This window comes from Rhea americana, unplaced genomic scaffold (assembly GCF_003343005.1).
Source record: "Rhea americana isolate MKP2758 unplaced genomic scaffold, rheAme1 scaffold_43, whole genome shotgun sequence".
Classification (NCBI taxonomy): domain Eukaryota; kingdom Metazoa; phylum Chordata; class Aves; order Rheiformes; family Rheidae; genus Rhea; species Rhea americana.
This window is the reverse complement of record NW_028186568.1, coordinates 5,078,515-5,096,800: the sequence shown is the minus strand read 5'-3', so window position 1 is coordinate 5,096,800 and position 18,286 is coordinate 5,078,515. Positions and strand designations below refer to the sequence as shown.

Genomic DNA, 18,286 nt, shown 5'->3' with positions numbered 1-18,286 from the left:
CTGGACATGACACATCTAGAAACTACTAGATTGCAATATATACAGAATAGAATACTTCCAAATTTGAAAACTCTTTCAGTTTGAGTTTCAATATTAATTTATCGTAGATTATGTTGTCTCTGGTGACCCAAGATCTATTTATCCATACATGTTATGTGACTCCATTGAATCCCTATGCTTTGCTGATAAAACTTCCAAACCAAAAGCAGTAATGCTACTGGAAAGAGAAATAAAAACTCTGTATTTACCGATAAATAAAGACTGAGATCTCTCTGATTAGTGGTTGAACATGCACACAAAGGACACGACTTTTCTGATGAAAGTTGGCCTGTTTCTTTACCACATCTTTAACATCTTCCATCCCAATCTACAGTTCAATTTTCAGGCAACGTATCAGAGCAGGCCGATGTGTGACTGGCATTACCGAAGTTTGAATATCATTTAACTTTTTTGATGGTGCAAAATGAAGGAAGCCAACTGTTTATATTAAACTGATGTTCAAAATAATTATAATAAAAATAACAGGAAAATTTTTTGATCCCTGAAAAACCAAGTAAACTATTTTTKGGGGAAAAAAAGGCTGTTGCAGTCCATTTGTTTTCGCTGTGGTGCCTTTTTATTACTTCTAAATAAGTACAGTAATAAAAATTTGGGATATTTTCATCTATGGTGAATACACAAGGCTCATTTTGCAAAAGTGAATGTTTTAATGGAATGTGATGGGATTCTGATCTTGGAAGTGTTCATATGAAAGTTGTAAGGTAATGGTTGCTTTAGTGTCACTGCATTCATCAAGTCTTGAAAATTAAGATGATTAGTTCATTTTGGCAATTTGGGGTCAGTGGTAACGAATCATTCATACATTGGTTCTGATGATTAGACATTGCAGCTTCAGGCATGACTCATTTTGAGTCAGTACTTTGTGCTTTGAAAGACTACATTATAGCAGCATTCACATGAAACAGTGAAAGATCCTTCTGAAAGGGTAGTTCATCAGGGCTGAGTGCTACTCTTGAGCACAAGCCTGCTTCTATTGAAGTCTRTACATTTACATTAGTAGGGATGGAACTAGATCCTAAAATTAATCTACTCAGGAGAATAGCCCTTCAAGGGCCAGGATTGCACTACCTTGAAATCTCTTTTTACAACAAAGCTAAATGGAGGGAAAAAAAAAAAAAGATTTGGACCCTTCATTCTTTACGACTGCCTTTTAGTGTTTCATCAGGTTTCCTAGTATACCATACTCAGAATGCTTAAACAGTACAGAATACACTTTTGGTGTAACTTCCCCTATGCCTCCAGAGGCCAAAGCARTTCAGTTCCTTTTTGAACAAAACTGTAGTAATTAGTAGAAAAATATGGTCAACTGGCAACTTTGAACTCCTTACAGTCCGTTCCCTCCTTCTGACACTCTTTTCTTCTCTGATTATGGTTCCCTCCCTCCTTGTCCTGCCTCTTAATAGCAGATTAGAAATACTGTTAATCTTAMGAAGATTTTAGGTGATTTAATGGCTTTAAGTTAATGAGCTGTTAGGAGGAATTTTTTTGGCAATAGGGTAATAGTGAAACTTGGGGCTGCATATATGATAAATTTATGTCCAGTCTTCAAAGCAAGAAAAAACATTAGTCACTGCACTTGATTTCAGCTCAATCCTTCCTAGTTTACATGTATGCAGAATTGAGATGCTTTGCCTTTTTTAGTCATCTGTGAAGCAGCAGCAGAAAGTGATGGATATGCTGACATTCAGCCCTGCCATCCATCCATCAATACAGCATAGTAGAGCTCACTTAACAAAATACCTGTTAAAGCAATAAACATTTTAAAAATAACATGCCAAAGCAAAAACATATCAATCAAAGCACAACCCTGTTTAACAGTCAATTTTCTGTGCTGGTTGTAACAAGATGATACTGTAGTTTAGCACATTTTCATATTCAGCGGATGGCAGTTACTCTCTAAAAGCTCCACTGCACTCCAGGCACTGAGGGAGAAAAGCAAAACAGTGTCCTAATTGATAGGTAATTTGCAGCTGACCTTGGGCACAGACCCAAGACTGCTTTGCAAAAAAACCCCAACCAGCTCAGTGAAACTGTATACTCTTTTTTTTYCCAACAGTTTATGCTACAGTTTATGTGGAAAGAGGGCTGATGTGATGTTACACCTGAAGAGTTTCATGAAATATGATAAGGCAAAGGACGATGTGTGTTCAGAGGTTCAACAGGGTCCTTTTCAATAATGTCTTAGCAACCATTAGAGATATTTCTCCCTCCTATGCAGGCCCTGCAGACATACAGACAACTCTTGGAGACCTTAGATAAAGTTCTTTCTAGAGACATTTCTTTCTCAGTAGAAATATGTTTTCAGTTTTTCTTCTACAGGTTATTGTCTTTCTGAAACCTGGAGCTCATGTCTTTTTAATTGACTGGAACATGGGGTTTTGAATGTTTCTTTCCCTTTGTTTTCCTTTGATGCAATGGATGTGGTGAACCTCCTAGAATTTCAGCCATTTACAAGAGAACTAGCTGATTAGACCCTCCAATTCATAAAATGGAAAAGACATTTCTAGGACAGGATTCCATCTTATTGTAAGTCAGATGAATCCTGTCCTAAAAGTACCTATTCATCTCCATTCTCTCTTTGAAATGGGAGTCTACACAACTTCACATCACATTCTTCTGAAGTGACTTTCATCATTTCACATTATGAAGTCATGAACGTGGCTATCATGCCTAGCTGCCCTAGAGAGTGCTGCAGTATTGTAACCAGAGAATTAGGATTGTTGTGAATAATACAAATAAATGAACTTTCACACAACAAATGTTCATTTCTGGATGTCTGAAATAGCCTCATTGAAATTAGAAGTCGATTTTCTCACTCATTAAGTAGTGGAAGATAAATGAAAAGATTCTGATTTACACCAGCTGAGAATCTCAATCACTGAAAAGAGAAGCAGAAACATTTTGATGAGGTGCAAGTGCAAATGATCTCCAATTTTACGCTAGCATGATATGACAGCAATTGTAAGCACATTCTAGCTCATCAAAATAGTGTCTGTTAATCCTATGTGAGATAGCTTTTCATGTAAATCTATCCATGTAAGCTTGACCYTAATGGCGATGTCCTGTATATCTGGACAAAGAAATAGGTTACAATTTACAGTAGGCAGTTCTGAGCTTTGTCCTGGAACACTCATGAAGGACTGTTGTGCTTCAGGGGATAGTACAAAGTGAGCTAATCAGCTAAAGATAGGTTAAGCGCAGCAGCTGTATGGAGTTGTCATTTTGAAGGTTATTCTAAATCACTCAGTAATATGGATAAGGAGAACTTAGGTTTTCCCTAGACTGCAAGACTAGGGTGGAATGCTTTTTTTGTTGTTGGAGATGCTCAGAAAAAGCAGCTGGCCCTAGGATGACAGTAAGGTTTGTTCTGGAACTGTACGTTATGCCTTATTCTTTAGCAGAAGAATGATGAAATGAAGCCTGAAAAATACGAAAATAAGTAGTATTTTAATAAAGAAGGTTATCTGAGACAAAGTACCTGGTTGGAGTGCTCTTTAAGGTAGTATGTAGCATGTTGATATTTAAACATCATTATTTGTGTCTGAAATATTCATTTAAATACCACTCAGTGTATATATATATATAAAACAGCACATGTGTGTGCATGTGTACACAATAGGATGTGTAGAATTATAGAATCAGTATGGTTGGAAGGGATCTCTGGAGATCATCTAGTCCAACCCCCCTGCTCGAGCAGGGTCACCTAGAACATGTTAGACAGGGTTACATCCAGGCGGGCCTTGAATATCTCCAGAGAAGGAGACTCCACAACCTCTCYGGGCAACCTGGTCCAGTGCTCTGTTACTCTCACAGTGAAGAAATTGCCCCTCACGTTCAGGCCGAACTTCCTGTGCTTCAATTTCTGCCCATTGCCTCTTGYCCTGTCACATGGGGCAACTGAAAAGAGTTTGTCCCCRTCCCCTTGACACCCTCCCTTCAGGTACTTGTACACACTGATAAGATCCCCCCTCAGTCTTCTCTTCCCCAGGCTGAAGAGGCYGAGCTCTYGCAGCCGTTCCTCASAGGGCAGATGCTCCAGCCCTCTGATCATCCTCCTAGCCCTATGCTCTATGTCCCTCTTGCACTGGGGAGCCCAGAACTGGATGCAGKACTCGAGATGAGGCCTCCCCAGGGCCGAGGAGAGGGGSAGGATCACCTCCCTYGACCTGCTGGCAACAGTCTTCCTAATGCACCCCAGGATACCATTGGCTTTCCTGGCCAATGATATATAAATACATATATAATAAAGACACATATACACACACACGCACATGAATACACATAAATACACATATATGTATTATCATTGTCTAACTCATTTTCCCACTGTAGACCAGCTCRGAGGGAACAACATATTCCTAGCTTGGAGATTTCCACATCTGCCCTTCAGGCAGCTATCAGACAGAAACAGCATGGCTACATAAATCACTGTAAATCAGCACATTTTTCAACAGCACAAAGCCCTAAGCACAGAGCCACTTTAGAGCACACTGCTCCATAGTTTATACATGGACCTCCCATGCCAGCAGTGAGGAAGTCAGAACGTTCTATTCAACATCTTACAGTAACCAGATGCAGGATAAAGCAATTGCCTTTCAAAGCTGTAGTCTGCAATAGGCTATTCCAAGAAAAACAGTGATATCTAGCGTCTACCTTATTTTTTTCTGCTTGTTTTTCAGGCCTTTCATGCCCCCAACCCCACAAAATGAAATGCCCTTCTCCTGGTTTGCAAGCATCCCTGAGCTTTGTTTTAGATTCTGAAGCACTAGTTTTCACTTGGTCCAGGCCAGAGTATAGTGAGGGGGAAGTATGTATACCAAGTCTTAAAAATCCACATAAAGTAACAGAAGAAAAAAAAAAAACTTATTAGATTTAAAAACTGTCAGTGGAGGGTATATATGACCCCTGAAAATTGAAGTAGTCTATAAACTGAGAAAGATTGAAAAACTCTGATAGACAATTTTCTCCAATCCTCTTCTCATAGAAGAGAATAGAGATTTTCTCCCCAGTCAGAAAAGAAGCAGTTTCTGGGTCTCTGGTTGTGGTAGAAAAATGTAAATTAGGGTGAAACAACAATCGGTTCAGTGTTTTGAGCTATGCCACTCTGTGCACAGCCTTTTTGTGTTTAAGGATGTTACTACAGGAATGTATGCACACTTTGTTAAGTTGGCCCAAATTAAAAATAAAAAGCCAAAAAAGAATAGTTGGGAGAACGTTCCTGTGTTGCTGAGATTAAAATCAGATAATAACCTCTGACCAAAGACAATCCACAGCTGTACACTACGTCATGAAATGTAGAGCAGAACATTTCTCATTACTGTTTAAAAGGCGATGAGCCAGATTCCATAACTAATCTTTACAGTTCAGCCTAAACCTGTCTGTCATCAGCTTTCCCTTCTATGGGCAGAGATGTGCTTGCCCGCTTACCCAGACTGTAACATTGGCCTTGTCTCTATTGCTTTTTTGCATTGATACTTTGGCTTGTACCCAGTTGATAACCGTCTGGCTGTGTACCACTTTTTTTCCCCAGTATACTCTGTGATCTGCTTTAGGTGAAGAGAAATTTGCTGTGCAGCGTAGATGGTGGGATCTCAGATTTGTGCAGTGGAGATGCAGTGACTCTATTTCATATGAAGATCTTTTCTACCCAAGAGGCCATGTAGAGGCACAGTGTAGTCCAACAGAAATGAAACTGAATCCTTGCATAAGAGTGCATAGTATAAGGTAAAGAGGAGATACATGTTATGCTGTAGCAATTAATGAGTTTATTAAYGTATTATCTTGATAAATGGTTTAATTAAGTTGAGAAATAATCTAATGCCTTCTCTTGAGGTACTGGAAAAACTGTCCAATGGATTGGAGCATGCTGCTTGTGGTTGAGGAAATATGCATCTTAGCTTTCCAAAGACCAGATATGGGACCAGTGACAAGAATAATGCTGAAAGATACAGTAGAGCAGAAACTGTAGCTGTAGAAATAATTTTCTCCAGCATAAGTAAGGTTTCAGGTATCTGCTATCTCATAAACTGAAAATTCTAAGGTTAGCAAACTCCAGTAACAGAAGATCGTTGGGCTGCTGGTGCTATAGGACAGCACATTTCCACCAGCATGAAGAACCTTTGGTGGATGAGACAGTGAAGGAACGTGCTGGAATTCTATGGAGCATGACACGCAAGACAGTAAATAGTTTATAGTGACTTTGCTCTTATTAACTGAGATATACTTAACAGTCAAGAAGTCTTCTGATACAGTCCCGTTATCATTCTTTTTTCCTAGAAATACTACATTATAATTTAAAGCACTGGCTACAATAGAATAGCAGGCCCCTTGGAAATTTGGTGTTGTAAAACATAATACATTGGAAAGGCTTAAGTAAATTGGAGGCCATAAAAATACCTTATGATATTAAAATGWAAAGCAGAAGATAACTAAAAAGCCAACTCTGGTTAAGTAGTCATGCTTGTTAATCTGTAGCATAAACCCAAATTTGTATTTGAGAGCCATTTTCTGAGCCTAGACTAGGTTAGTTTCTGTGCTATTAGGAGCAGGAACTCCCCTCTCTTAAAACTGGTTTACTTGTTAACAAGGATTAGCAATAGCTGTCAAGTTTTTGCTGAATGTTCAGAATAGCTCCACTTCAGGCTGGCCAACTCTTGCCGGCTTCATCTCAGTTGCTACCAGCAAATAAAAATACTACTTTAAACTTGTCTTTCAGTGCATTGCATGTTTTTACAATAAAAAATTTGTTTTTTTAAATGAACTTAAAGCTAGAAATAGATGGGTCAGTATTCAGAATTACTCACGTTCTGGTCCATTGATTCAGGTTTATAACCATCTTTCTCTCTAAACAGTTCATTTTAATAGAGAGGAGTGTTTTCACAGTAAAGTACAGCTCTAATATGCATCAGTGTAATCCCAGTTTCTATATTATTGACTCTTCTTGTTTCTGTTTAGACAAATAAACAATCTCATGAGAAATCTCATAGCTTTTGCTCATTTCAGTGATTCTATTAGTTTTGACATATTTATCTATTCCTTTGTCTACATGTGAGTAAGCAGTGCTGATTTGGACTTGTATCATCTTATATTGCTGCAATAAAGATGAGAATGGGTTATTTTCCAAAGGTTAATCACATACTTTTTTTTTTTTTTTTTTTTTTTAATAAGTACATTTTCTAATTCATCTCTTATACACTATCCTTTCTGGCATTTACTTGCCTTTTTGTCTTTCCTGCTAGATTCCTAAATTTTACTAGCCCGATGAAAATTGTTTAAATATATAACCTAAATTCTCCACTGATATTTGGCTAATCAAAAATAATTCAAGTGGTTTTATCTCCTGGAGATCTCTTCATCCTCTGCTTTTCCAGGTTATGTGAATATTCCTGAACCCATAAATTACCCTCCTCTCCTCTTAGGTTTTGAAATAATAAAATGCTTAAGTAAAACTCTGGATAAATGCTCTTGAAAATATAGTTTTATCTGTGAACTGTCTCTGTTTAAAGGGAATGGATTTTGTTTCTCAGACAGCTGAGCGGATTTTCTGTCCATTGTGTTACTGTGATTTGTCCACAGTGATCAGGCACACTCCTCTTAATTACTGTAAAGCCTCTAAAGAGAAAAACTGAGGAAAGTGTGGGAGAAAAATGGGATGGAGGATAAAATGTTGCTCTGTGTGATTTTTTTCTGAGGCCTGGGTTCAGTTCCCTAATCTACTGTGGGATTCAAATATGAGTTTGTGTGGGACATGAAGCCTTCCTAAGGGAATTCCATTAATCCTTTTGGAAAAAAATTATCTGCCTAGCAGAGATGTTGCTGAGTATAAATTAAAGATGGCAAAGTCCCTAGCTATTTCAGAGATGGGAGGGGTAGTTTTATAAACAGAGAGAGGTAGTACTCTCATCATTACATCTTAAGATGGTAAGAGGAAGATTATTTGATTTGCCATCGTTAAATTCACACAGAAAGTATAAGGCAGAACAGGGAACTGGTTACAGTTCTGTCAGAAGTCCCACACAGTTCACCTCTCCTTGAAAAGTCCTCTTCTGACAGCCTCGACAGAGCTGTGGGTCGGCGGCTGGGTTAGCCCTGCCTGGGTCTAAACSCAGAGTCCTGCAAATGCTTCCAAGGCAAACGCAGCATCACCTGTCCCATCTCACAGCCTGATCGACATGGGGAAGGAAGGAAGATTGGAGGACCTCACCCGGGCCTCAGGGCAACTGGTAGGGCCCCGGAGCCTGGGCGCACATCCTGGAGACCAATACAAGTTGTAGGTTGGTCAGAGACACAGAAGCCTGTCGTCACTGTTGCTCATGTTGCATGTAAAGAGAGAGGACCTCAGTTTTCACCCTTTCTAGTCTGCTCCTCTGGTTATTAATACCTCTTAGCGAAAAGGATCTACCAAATAGCATTAAAGGGGACTGGGGGAAGGAACATCTCTTTCCCCCTTCTGAAGCTCCATAGCTAATTTCCAGGATGAAAGGTTTGGGATTTGTGTCCCTGTGAATTGGCAATTTGCTTCCGAAGCTACTCACAGTTAAAAATGAAAAATTGCATAAAACATCAGGAGAAGGAAGCTTTCCTTTCTATGTTACCGTGACACTAAAATTTAAAAATTCTGGTCAAATTCCAACCATATGATTATTATTTTAAAGTGACACCTCTGACACTCTTCATAAAGACATCTGCATTYCCTCACATTAATTGCTAGAAAATGCAAATAGACCATAGCTTAAGTATGAAAATTAAGGGGATTTATGAGTCTGTGCATTTTTTTTTGTAATAAAATGTAGGGAGACTATATATAGAAACAGTTCTCTGAAATTGTAAGCTTATACTACTCTTTCCTGCTCCAACAGTACTCTTTGTCCTCCTTTTCTTTGCTTGAAAGTTTCCTTCTAGCGGCCTCAGTTTGTCATCTGGAGTATAAAATTTTCTGTAACTGGGATTTACGACGACGAAGCAACACCGATGAGGATATAATAAACTAGTGTTTCTGCCGGTGAGGGCGAGATTGAGCTGCTGGAGTGGGGCACCGCGTGGGGGTGACCTGTGTGGGGGGAGGCTCTGAGCCGCCCTGTGCCGGTCACAGGCGGTTCCAGCCGGCTAAAACCAGAGTAAAAAGCAGGGGGTGGGGTGGGATGGTGTGTGTGTGTGGGGGGAATGTCTGGAACCACAGCTTTACCCCTTTGGTGGTAAAAACACAGTGTCACTGCTCGGAGGTCTCTAAGGAAGCAAGTGGCAGCAGCTAGGGGCTGGGGACGCCCTCTTGGGTGGGAGCCTGAGGGGGCTCCAAAAACCCTGGAGGGCCTGCGGCCATTGGTGACCCACGCCTGGGCAGGGACACCCCCGAGGGACCACGGCTCTGGGGTGACCCACTCAGAGCCGACTTGCAGAAACCACCACCCRGGGAAGCAGCTTGAAGCTGCCGTGGAGGGCAGCTCATCCCCTGCACTGCCCATCACCTCATCAGTGGTGTTTTGAGGGACTGGGTGTAACCTGCAGGAAAAACACCCAAAACTCGCTGGGAAAGGGGGAGGATAAGTATCTGTAAAAGTATTTACTTAATTGTGCTCCTTTTCTCCTCACTACCTGAAGAAGCAATTGGAAGTTTGTGTGTTGACTGGTGATAAATTAAGTAAAATCCTTTGGGGCACGATGGTTTTGCTTGCGACCCATGGTCTGTGTCAGGTGTTCTCTGTTGCGTTGGTCCATGGCGGGTGCTTTGGGGGAGGATTTGAGGCTTCATCCCGTGGGCCACTGGAGAAACTGCCAGCTCTTACAATTCCCTCTTCAATCCTGGCATGTTTTATTTATTTATTTATTTTAATAGGCCAGCATATGCAGGAGTAGAAACATCTCTATATGCTATGTCTCTATAGCATAATCTCTAGAATTCTGTTGCATTAATGAGCCTTTAGATTTTAAATATATGTACTGTAAGAATAAATGATCTATTTCCTGTTTCACATAGTGCTTTTAAATCGCAGTGTTGGTATCAGGTCTGCTGCCCTGCTCATCCTCTCTTCAGACATCTYGAAGCCATTGGAAATAGTATGGTTATAATATTAGATGAGTATTGATGTTAGAAATCTGATTTGGATCTTAAACTTTCAGCTTGCTATTGTAGTCTAGTTCATCCATGACTAATAAAATAGACAAATTTCCATCTCTCTCTCATTTTTATTGTGGAGAATGTTTGTGCTATTACTGTTTTTGCTCTAAAGACTGAGCCACTGTTTTCAGCTTCGTAATGGTTGGAGGATTTCAGAGATTTCCTATTTATTAGATTTATTATATGCTTTATATAGATTTATTACATGTGATGGAAATATTATAATTACTGGCATTTTGTAGCAGCAGCTGAACAACTCCAGGTATGCTGAATCAGCTATTATTTGAATAAGCTAAAGAGACGGAGCTTTCTTTCCAGTTTTGGATAATACTTGTATGTGTACAATTACCGCTTGGGGTGATGATCAGACAGCAATTTTTACTTGGGAATAGAATTCCTACAGCATCATTTTATAATATTTCTTCTAGTTTTTGAGAGTGGACCAAGACAAAGACAGAGAATGCAGCCTGGACTGTGCAGGTTCCCCCCAGAAGTCTCTCTGTGCATCTGATGGAAGAACCTTTCTGTCCCGGTGTGAATTTCAACGAGCAAAATGCAAAGACCCTCAGCTGGAAATTGCTTACCGGGGCAACTGCAAAGGTGAGCAAGTCAAAGCATCTCATGATCATAATGAAATATAACAGACTTCAAATAGCTTTTGAAAATGACAGCTAGGCATGCTGCACTTTAAGAGTTATCTTAGAAGCAAGTAGATTGAAATCCCTCCTCTTTATATAATAAGATGCTACATGAGTAAATAAATACTAAACAATAAATAAGAAATAAGATAAATTAATCTTTTTCCTTCAAAAAAAAAAAAAAAAAGACTCCTCCGCCCAGTTATACGATAATAAGTCATTGTTAAGCAAATTGTAAGGTTATGTCCTCGTTCTGAAGGATCATTTCTTTGGCAGCCTCAGAGTAACTCTTCAGGCTGGTATCTCCATTTCAGTGTGCTGATGGTTAATGCATAAAAGTATTTTGTAATTCATTTTCTTGATGGAAAAAATAACCATTTCCATGAATGGAAAGCATTTCTGTATCACTGAGCCTGCTGGACTTCTTTTTTATTTTAGTAGTGGATTCTGTTTACCTGTTCAATGAGAAAAATCAGTGCTGTGAGATATTTGCCAGCGTCTTTGCTCATAATCTTGTAATTCTAAGAGTCCAAGCTGGCTACCTGTGGGGTCAGCATTTCAAAAAATGTTGAAGTAATTTGAGAGCAAAAGCTTCAATGAAAACAATGAAACTCTTTTCCGTAAGTCATTTTTATGCTTCTAGGACGGATTGGTTTAATTGATGCAGAGTTACCAATTAGAAACYGTTTCCTAATAAAGAGCTACAAATAGAGAAGAGCTATGACCATCCCTAATCCAAAACACTGAATTGCAGTATATAAGCAGCCTCAAAGAGGTGGCTATTCAGTCCACCTCTCAAGATGATTAAAAAAAAAATTCTTAATTGTGGACAGTGTCCTGTGGAAAATCTCATCTACAGTTCCTGTTTCTTCACCTGCGGTGTGTGCAAGGAGCAAGAACACAGCACTGTGCAGAGACACTTGTGCTAATTTTGTATGAATTGCCTCAGGAAGCTTAGTAGCCAGATGAATATGATGTTCCTGTGAGTAAAACAGCTTCCTGAGGAGCAGTGAACTTTAAATTCACTTGGATTATCATGCTGCATCTTCTGGGCTTATAAACAGATTTTACATGCGATGAATTCTCTGCTCAGATAAGCAGAAATCTGTGCAGGGCAGCAGTCACATGGAGTAAGTTGGAGGAACAAGGTCCTTGTTGACACCTTGTCTGTGTTAAGTCTAATTCTGTAAATTACCTTGTAGCCAAAGCTCCCAGTAAATGAGAATTAGGAATTACCAGTCACTTGCAGGCTCAGGCACACAACTGTGATTGGTTTTAGGTATCTCAGACATAAAAACTGAATTGCTTGCTCTTTGATGTTTCCTGTCTACTGCAGTTTGGTGTTTTGAGTTAAGAGATGGTCAAATTCAGTCCTGTGTTTTCTAACTGTAATCATCTGGTTAGCAGAACAAGATTCCACTGGTTATTGTTTTGATTTGATTTAAAATATAATCCACCTCAAAATAAATCTGTGGTTATAAATTGCAGGAATTTTTGTATATCTGAAAGCTGGTAAACCCTCAAACAATATAATTTTGAAATTCAGTGAAATGGTTTTTAATGCTTAGAGCCCTCACAGGCCATTCCTAGCTACATCATCCACTCTTTTGCTTCTATCCTCTGTTTAAAGAAACTGTGCAACATATGCAGCCCTTGCACTYCAGTTCTAATATTTATAAAGCATCCACAATTTAGTCTTTTGGCTTTTAGAGTAGGCCACAGCTAGAGAATGCAGTTATGCTAAGAGAAATGTGACATAGTTCTTTTCTGAAATGTAGGGTAATTCACTGCACAATTATCTTTTTTTTTTAAATGTAAAAATAGCACTGATCATAAAGATCTGCTTTCCCTTACTCTCTGTTCAAAAAGAGAGATAGAGGAAAATTCCAGGGAACACACAGACTCAACCTCTAGGAGGCAATTTTCCACATCATCTCTCTTCATTAGCTCAAGCAAGCCTCTGAAGCATCAAGCCTGCTTCAAAGAGACATTCTGTCTCATCTTCTTCCTAACTGAAACACTATGCTTATTCTTTAGTTCTTTCATAATAAGCCATTGTATTACCTGATGGATCTATTTACTTATGCAAAAGGATAACATAATGAAGCAACCTGAGCCAAAGTTTTTATTACAGACATGAACAACAGAGAGAATTATTGTATGCTTTGTATTTGTTCATTGCATACATTTAGAGTATTTTACACTTTTTGCAGGAATAAATTTTACAATTTCATCTATGAGTTTTTTCATAAAGATGTGTTGTATTGCCCTACCCAGACTGTGTCCGTCAAACTTTGCTGTAGGCAGTCAACAATTACAATTTGGAGAAGTGCTCATTTGCTGTTTATTTATTAATGTCTAGCATGTCACTACAATTGTAGACTTGGAATTAGACACCTTCGGCATCTTAAGTATTGCTAATAGCAAACAGATATGCCTTCATCAACTGAGTGCCTCTAAACTTTCATTTAAATGAATGCAAACATCACTCTAATGTTTAAATATTTTTCCTTTGATTGTCAATTGACGTATGACTGTCAGTAATATACATGGTCAGTATCAGCAAGAGACTAGTGCTATTTTCATTTCATATTTTCATAGTATTTATTATTTAATAAAAGCAATCTTAAATTTTGAATTGATCAATGTCTTTATTCCTGCTCACAGCTGCAATCCTCAGAAATATTTCAAGCTGTGAAAACAATTTTGAAGGAAGAAAAAGATGATTCACTGGCCTAGCTGCAGTTTCAGTTTCAGCATTGCAAGAACTACTTTGATAGCGCTATCAAACCTCTAGAAGCAGCTGAGGAAGTCCTCAGATTAAGACTCTTTTTAGGCAGTTGGCTAAAAGTGGTAAAATTTATTACTGCAGGTTTGCATTCTGCAAAGAGCAGAAGATTGTTTCAGTAGGATTAACCAAAAGATGACAGTTCTATTTCAGGGCAACATTCAAGGTTTCAGAATTTGTTTTCATTCCATATTGAGATGAAAATAAATCCTTTTGTAAGTTTTTAATCACTCCCCCTAAAACCAACAACCCATAATGCATTAAAACGTGATTTTTTAGATCAAATTCTGAGGTTGTTAATGCAACAAGAAGTGAAATGAATGTGTATCTGTAGATGTGCAAATTATGAGTGGAAAAAAGAGATGAGGCCATCTCTGACCCCCAAATACAAGATTCACCTCTTACCCCCCACTTATCTAAAAGTGAGATATTTCCAGGATCCATTTTATTTAATTGAAAACATTGTGAGCGGCTTTTTGTTCAGTTCAGTGTATCCATTAGAAATCTAAATACCGTCACAATTTATGACCCACAGTCTCCAGGAATGATTTTGAGTTCATCATTTCTTGTTTATATAGTCAAAACTGGGATTTCTTTTTTACATCCATAAGAAAGTTTGAACTACCGTCAGATTGATGTCTACCTTCTCCAGCTATCCCTTGATGTATCTTTTCTTACAAAAAGCCAAATCTTGATTGACTATCCTTTCACCTCCTTACTTATTCTCAACATTTGTCTGATCTATTTGTTTTTGATTACTTAAATACTAAATTACAAAGGGTTGGATTGCTTTAAACTTGTTTTCTTCCTACTTCACACTTTCTTAATTCCAGTTTCATTCATAGCAAAAGTGTTTGTCTGAGGTAGGTTGTTTTGCACTACAAAGGAAAAAATTTTCAGGGCCTGGATCTCAAAGCAAAATAATAGAATACACTGACAAACTTTTTTTCCTTTTTCTTTTCTTTCTATCCATCTGGTTCCAGATGACTGTAGCAGACGTTAAAGTAACTTGGTATGGTTTTCATATTTATGTCTTTCTAAAGCATAGAAAGAATGAACAAACCTGAAAATGAATAAACCCCGAACTTTCTGCTCAGTCCTGAAAAACGGCTCACCTTTGACAAAAGCATCACAATAGACTGTTTTGATAGTTTTTGTTTGTTTTTTTTTAAGCCCTTGCAGATTTWTATTGTGTTACTTTTGTTTGCAGTCCACTTCTAGGCAGTTCTGGAATCAGTTTCTAAAGTTGGAAACATTATAAAAAGTCCCAATTTTGTAAAATTTCCTACTACAACTATACTTTCGCAGTATCAAAGGGTTCAAATAGTTTGCAAAAACTGTAGATGAGCATCCAAATTTTTAAAAGATTTTCCAAACAAAATCTGAACTTCTGGAGGTTTACCACTTACGAGAGACAGACATTTACTATGCAGTAAGATTTTGAGTCTAATAAGTGAATGTATTTTGACAATTGAAAGGTATTGTGTTAGAGGGACTGTTAAAGTATGCCCTGTGACTGGAATCTGCTGCACACGTGCACATGCCTTCCATGCATACGCATATACTTCACAGTAAAGCTGGCCCTGTATAGCCAAAGAAACAAAACATACAAGAAGCGTGAAGGAAATACAACTGCTTTTAGAGAGGACAGAAGGACAGATAGGTGATGTCTCCCTATATATTAAACATTTCCAGGACACAGTGTGACTAAATAAGTAAACTGGTGGAGTGATTCCTGCAGAACTGTGAGTGTCGGCCAGCTAGCCCTTTCTCAAGAACTTTGTGCATGTGGCTAAGGAGTTAGCATACTGCTGGGACTCTTCTTAGGGGACAACATACACACAGCCACTTTGGGGGTGTAAAGCAGTTCAGCAGCATAGCCATGGACTGTTCTGTGTAAAGCTCTTTAGGATCTAGAAATACTCCTCAGTACATTTAGTTTAGGAGTATAGAGAGTCAGGGAACTATGGCCCCAATCCTAACATGCAAGTGGAGTGAATTTGATACATAAATACTTATGAAGAACCAGGTAAAATGAAATACTGAGAGCTAAACTTTGCTGTTCTAACAGGACTTTTTGATACATGTCAGGGTAAATCTATTCCTCTGACTAATAAAACCTTGACCATGAATCCTTTATCACTTGGCCTTGTTCCATCTGCTACAGCTGGTGAGGATGGGACTGGAGAGCTCTGCATATTACACCAGAAGGCTTCATAACTTGCCAAACAGAGCCTTTGATCCTTTCTATCAGTGCATGTAAAAAGTACAAATTGAAGTTTATTGGTCTTGAAAATAGTCTTGAAAAAGCATGCAAATTACCATATTCCAAATAAATAAATAAATAAATAGAAACTTAATTGTTTATAAAAGCAAAAGGAAAAAAAACCTTTAATTTATAGCCCTGAACTATATAGCTGCCCATTATGAGTAGAGACTATTGCCCAGCACTGCAGTCTCCTGTAGGGCCTATAGTTAAAATTTTACAGTTAACAGAAATTTTACATGATTTGAAACATGGCTTAGCTTATTCCAAAAGGCTGCTCTGTGGAGACTGAAATGCACAAAATATAAGCTAAAATCAGCTTCCTCAGCAGAAATGAGAGGCATCCTCTTTAGATCCCTTTAGACTTTGCAGAGAAAATCTGCTTCTCAGCTCTGTGAGGAGGAAGGCGATGAGGCCCGGGAGATATGCTGGAGGTGCTGCTGTTGCCAGTACCTTCTGTCAGTTTCCTGTGCGTAGGAGAGGTTGTCATGGCATGTAAAGTTCCCCAGAGCCAGACTGCCATGAAAGAAGGAGAAGGAGCATAGATTAGCTTGTCTACATGCTTGTCCAGACTAGGTTTGTGTTATTAAGCCTAACYCAGCATTGCTCTTCTTCAGGTTTATCTTTTAAATTGGAAAAAAGTACATCACTAGATAAGTCATGTAACAAATGAATATTATAGATGTACTTTACTTTATATTAATGATAAAACGGAATTATGTGTTCCTTCTGTTTAAGGGACTCATGGCATGGATATTGTAAGATCAAGCTTTGGCTTGTTTTCACACTGCTTAGGGAGGACTTATCTTTCTAATCACCCTGTTCATTCAATATCATTTCTGAGCTTGCTTTCTGGGAACTAATAAATTCCCCCCAAAAGCCTGAGGTTAGACAGTAATGCTTGCAAGTTAGACTTGCAGTCTTCCAAGCTACATGAATTTTTAGCTGGTGCTCAAGTACGTGCTATGCTGCAGCTAGACTTTGAGTGGCCTTTTGAGGCTGTGCCTTGTTTAGTTCCTGTTTTCCTTTAAAGAAAGAAGTATTTTCCTTTAAAGAAAGAAGTATTATCCAGTTGAGAGAATGGAGGTTATGAGCAGTCAGGCCTTCAGGAACCAGTTCTCAGCTATGAGTAGGATAGCACAAAACTTATCTTTACAATATCTCTTACCAGCATGGAAGAAGTTATTATATGGTTTTGTGAAAATTCAGAGCACCTTGGATGAAAAATGGTTTTATAATGTGAACATTCTCAGCTTCAAAGGCAAACTGATGTTGATGAATTTTTCCTACATATAGCCTATGCAGTTCAGACCATCAACTACATTGAGGGTTTTATCAGAGGAAGAATTGAGTAAATATGTCAGATGTTTAAGAATTGACACAGAGAAAAAAGGTCCTTTAGGCACAGAGTGTGGCTAAACCTGACTGTACACAATGGCAGAGTCTCAGTACGTGCATGTGCTCAAACCTAAACATGTGTTTAGTGTGTACTTTACTGATGGAGGACCTCATTCTTTGCAGTTTGCATTACTTTGTTTGACCAATGTAAGGGCAATAGTCTGTCCTAAATTATGATATATAAGAGTACCTGAAACAATTTTTTTTCATGAAGCATCCTAAACATCTCTTATGAAAGAAAAAGTATGATATTTTTTTCCTGTAAGTATTTAGAGCTACCCAGTAAAATTTAGTCTCATCACTGTAGGATGCTACTGTACATAGAATATTCAAGTTCTGTATTGTCATGAGAATTTTTTATTACAGACATCAGAAAAATAAGAGAACACTTGAAGTCATTTCTAAAGACACCTATCAGTTTCCTCTCTGTTACAGCTGATGGAATTTTTTTTTTGTCAGGATTTCTACCCTACTCAMACCCCACTACTGAACAAGGCTTTTCCCATGAACTTTGAAAATATGAACTTATATTTTTCCTTTAGCAGTTTTCAAATAATTTTAGGCTTTTAAGCTGTTTCCCATGACAGTAAATAATATATATTAAATTTTAAAAATGAAATTATGATGCTAGGTAGAGATGAGTAGGGTTGAAAGTTCTTTTTATGCRACTGTGTCTTTTTTTTTCATTCTTTGACATGACAATAAGCTTTAGTCCTAACTAGGCTAGTAGGCGATTTTCTACAGGAACAATATTTCAGGGCACAGAAACTTTGAATGTAAATTGAATATCTCAGATCCTGATGGACATCTATTTGTCTTCCACTTCAGCATCTTCAGATCTCAAGTCTACTAAATATGCTAGCTGATGGCATCGTATTCAAAGAAAGCAATACTTATAACTGGAGTGTCTAGCAGTTTAGTTCATCTGGGATCATTTGAATTTTCTATAAGCATTTAAACTCTTTCTGTGAATGTTTACTGAGATTTAGGCAACTTGTAAGGAGGAAGTGAATATGGATATC

The 18,286-nt window shown here is 38.3% G+C and overlaps 1 protein-coding gene across 1 annotated transcript in view; it reads left to right on the top strand.

Moving 5' to 3' along the window:
• Positions 1 to 8,231: 8,231 nt before the first annotated feature.
• Positions 8,232 to 18,286, top strand: part of SMOC2 (SPARC related modular calcium binding 2) — a 109,231-nt gene continuing 99,176 nt past the window's right edge. The window contains exons 1-2 of the mRNA XM_085315422.1: positions 8,232 to 8,282; positions 10,603 to 10,774. Of these exons, the coding sequence (XP_085171548.1) occupies positions 8,232 to 8,282; positions 10,603 to 10,774 (223 nt within the window). The remainder of the gene's footprint in view (positions 8,283 to 10,602; positions 10,775 to 18,286) is intronic.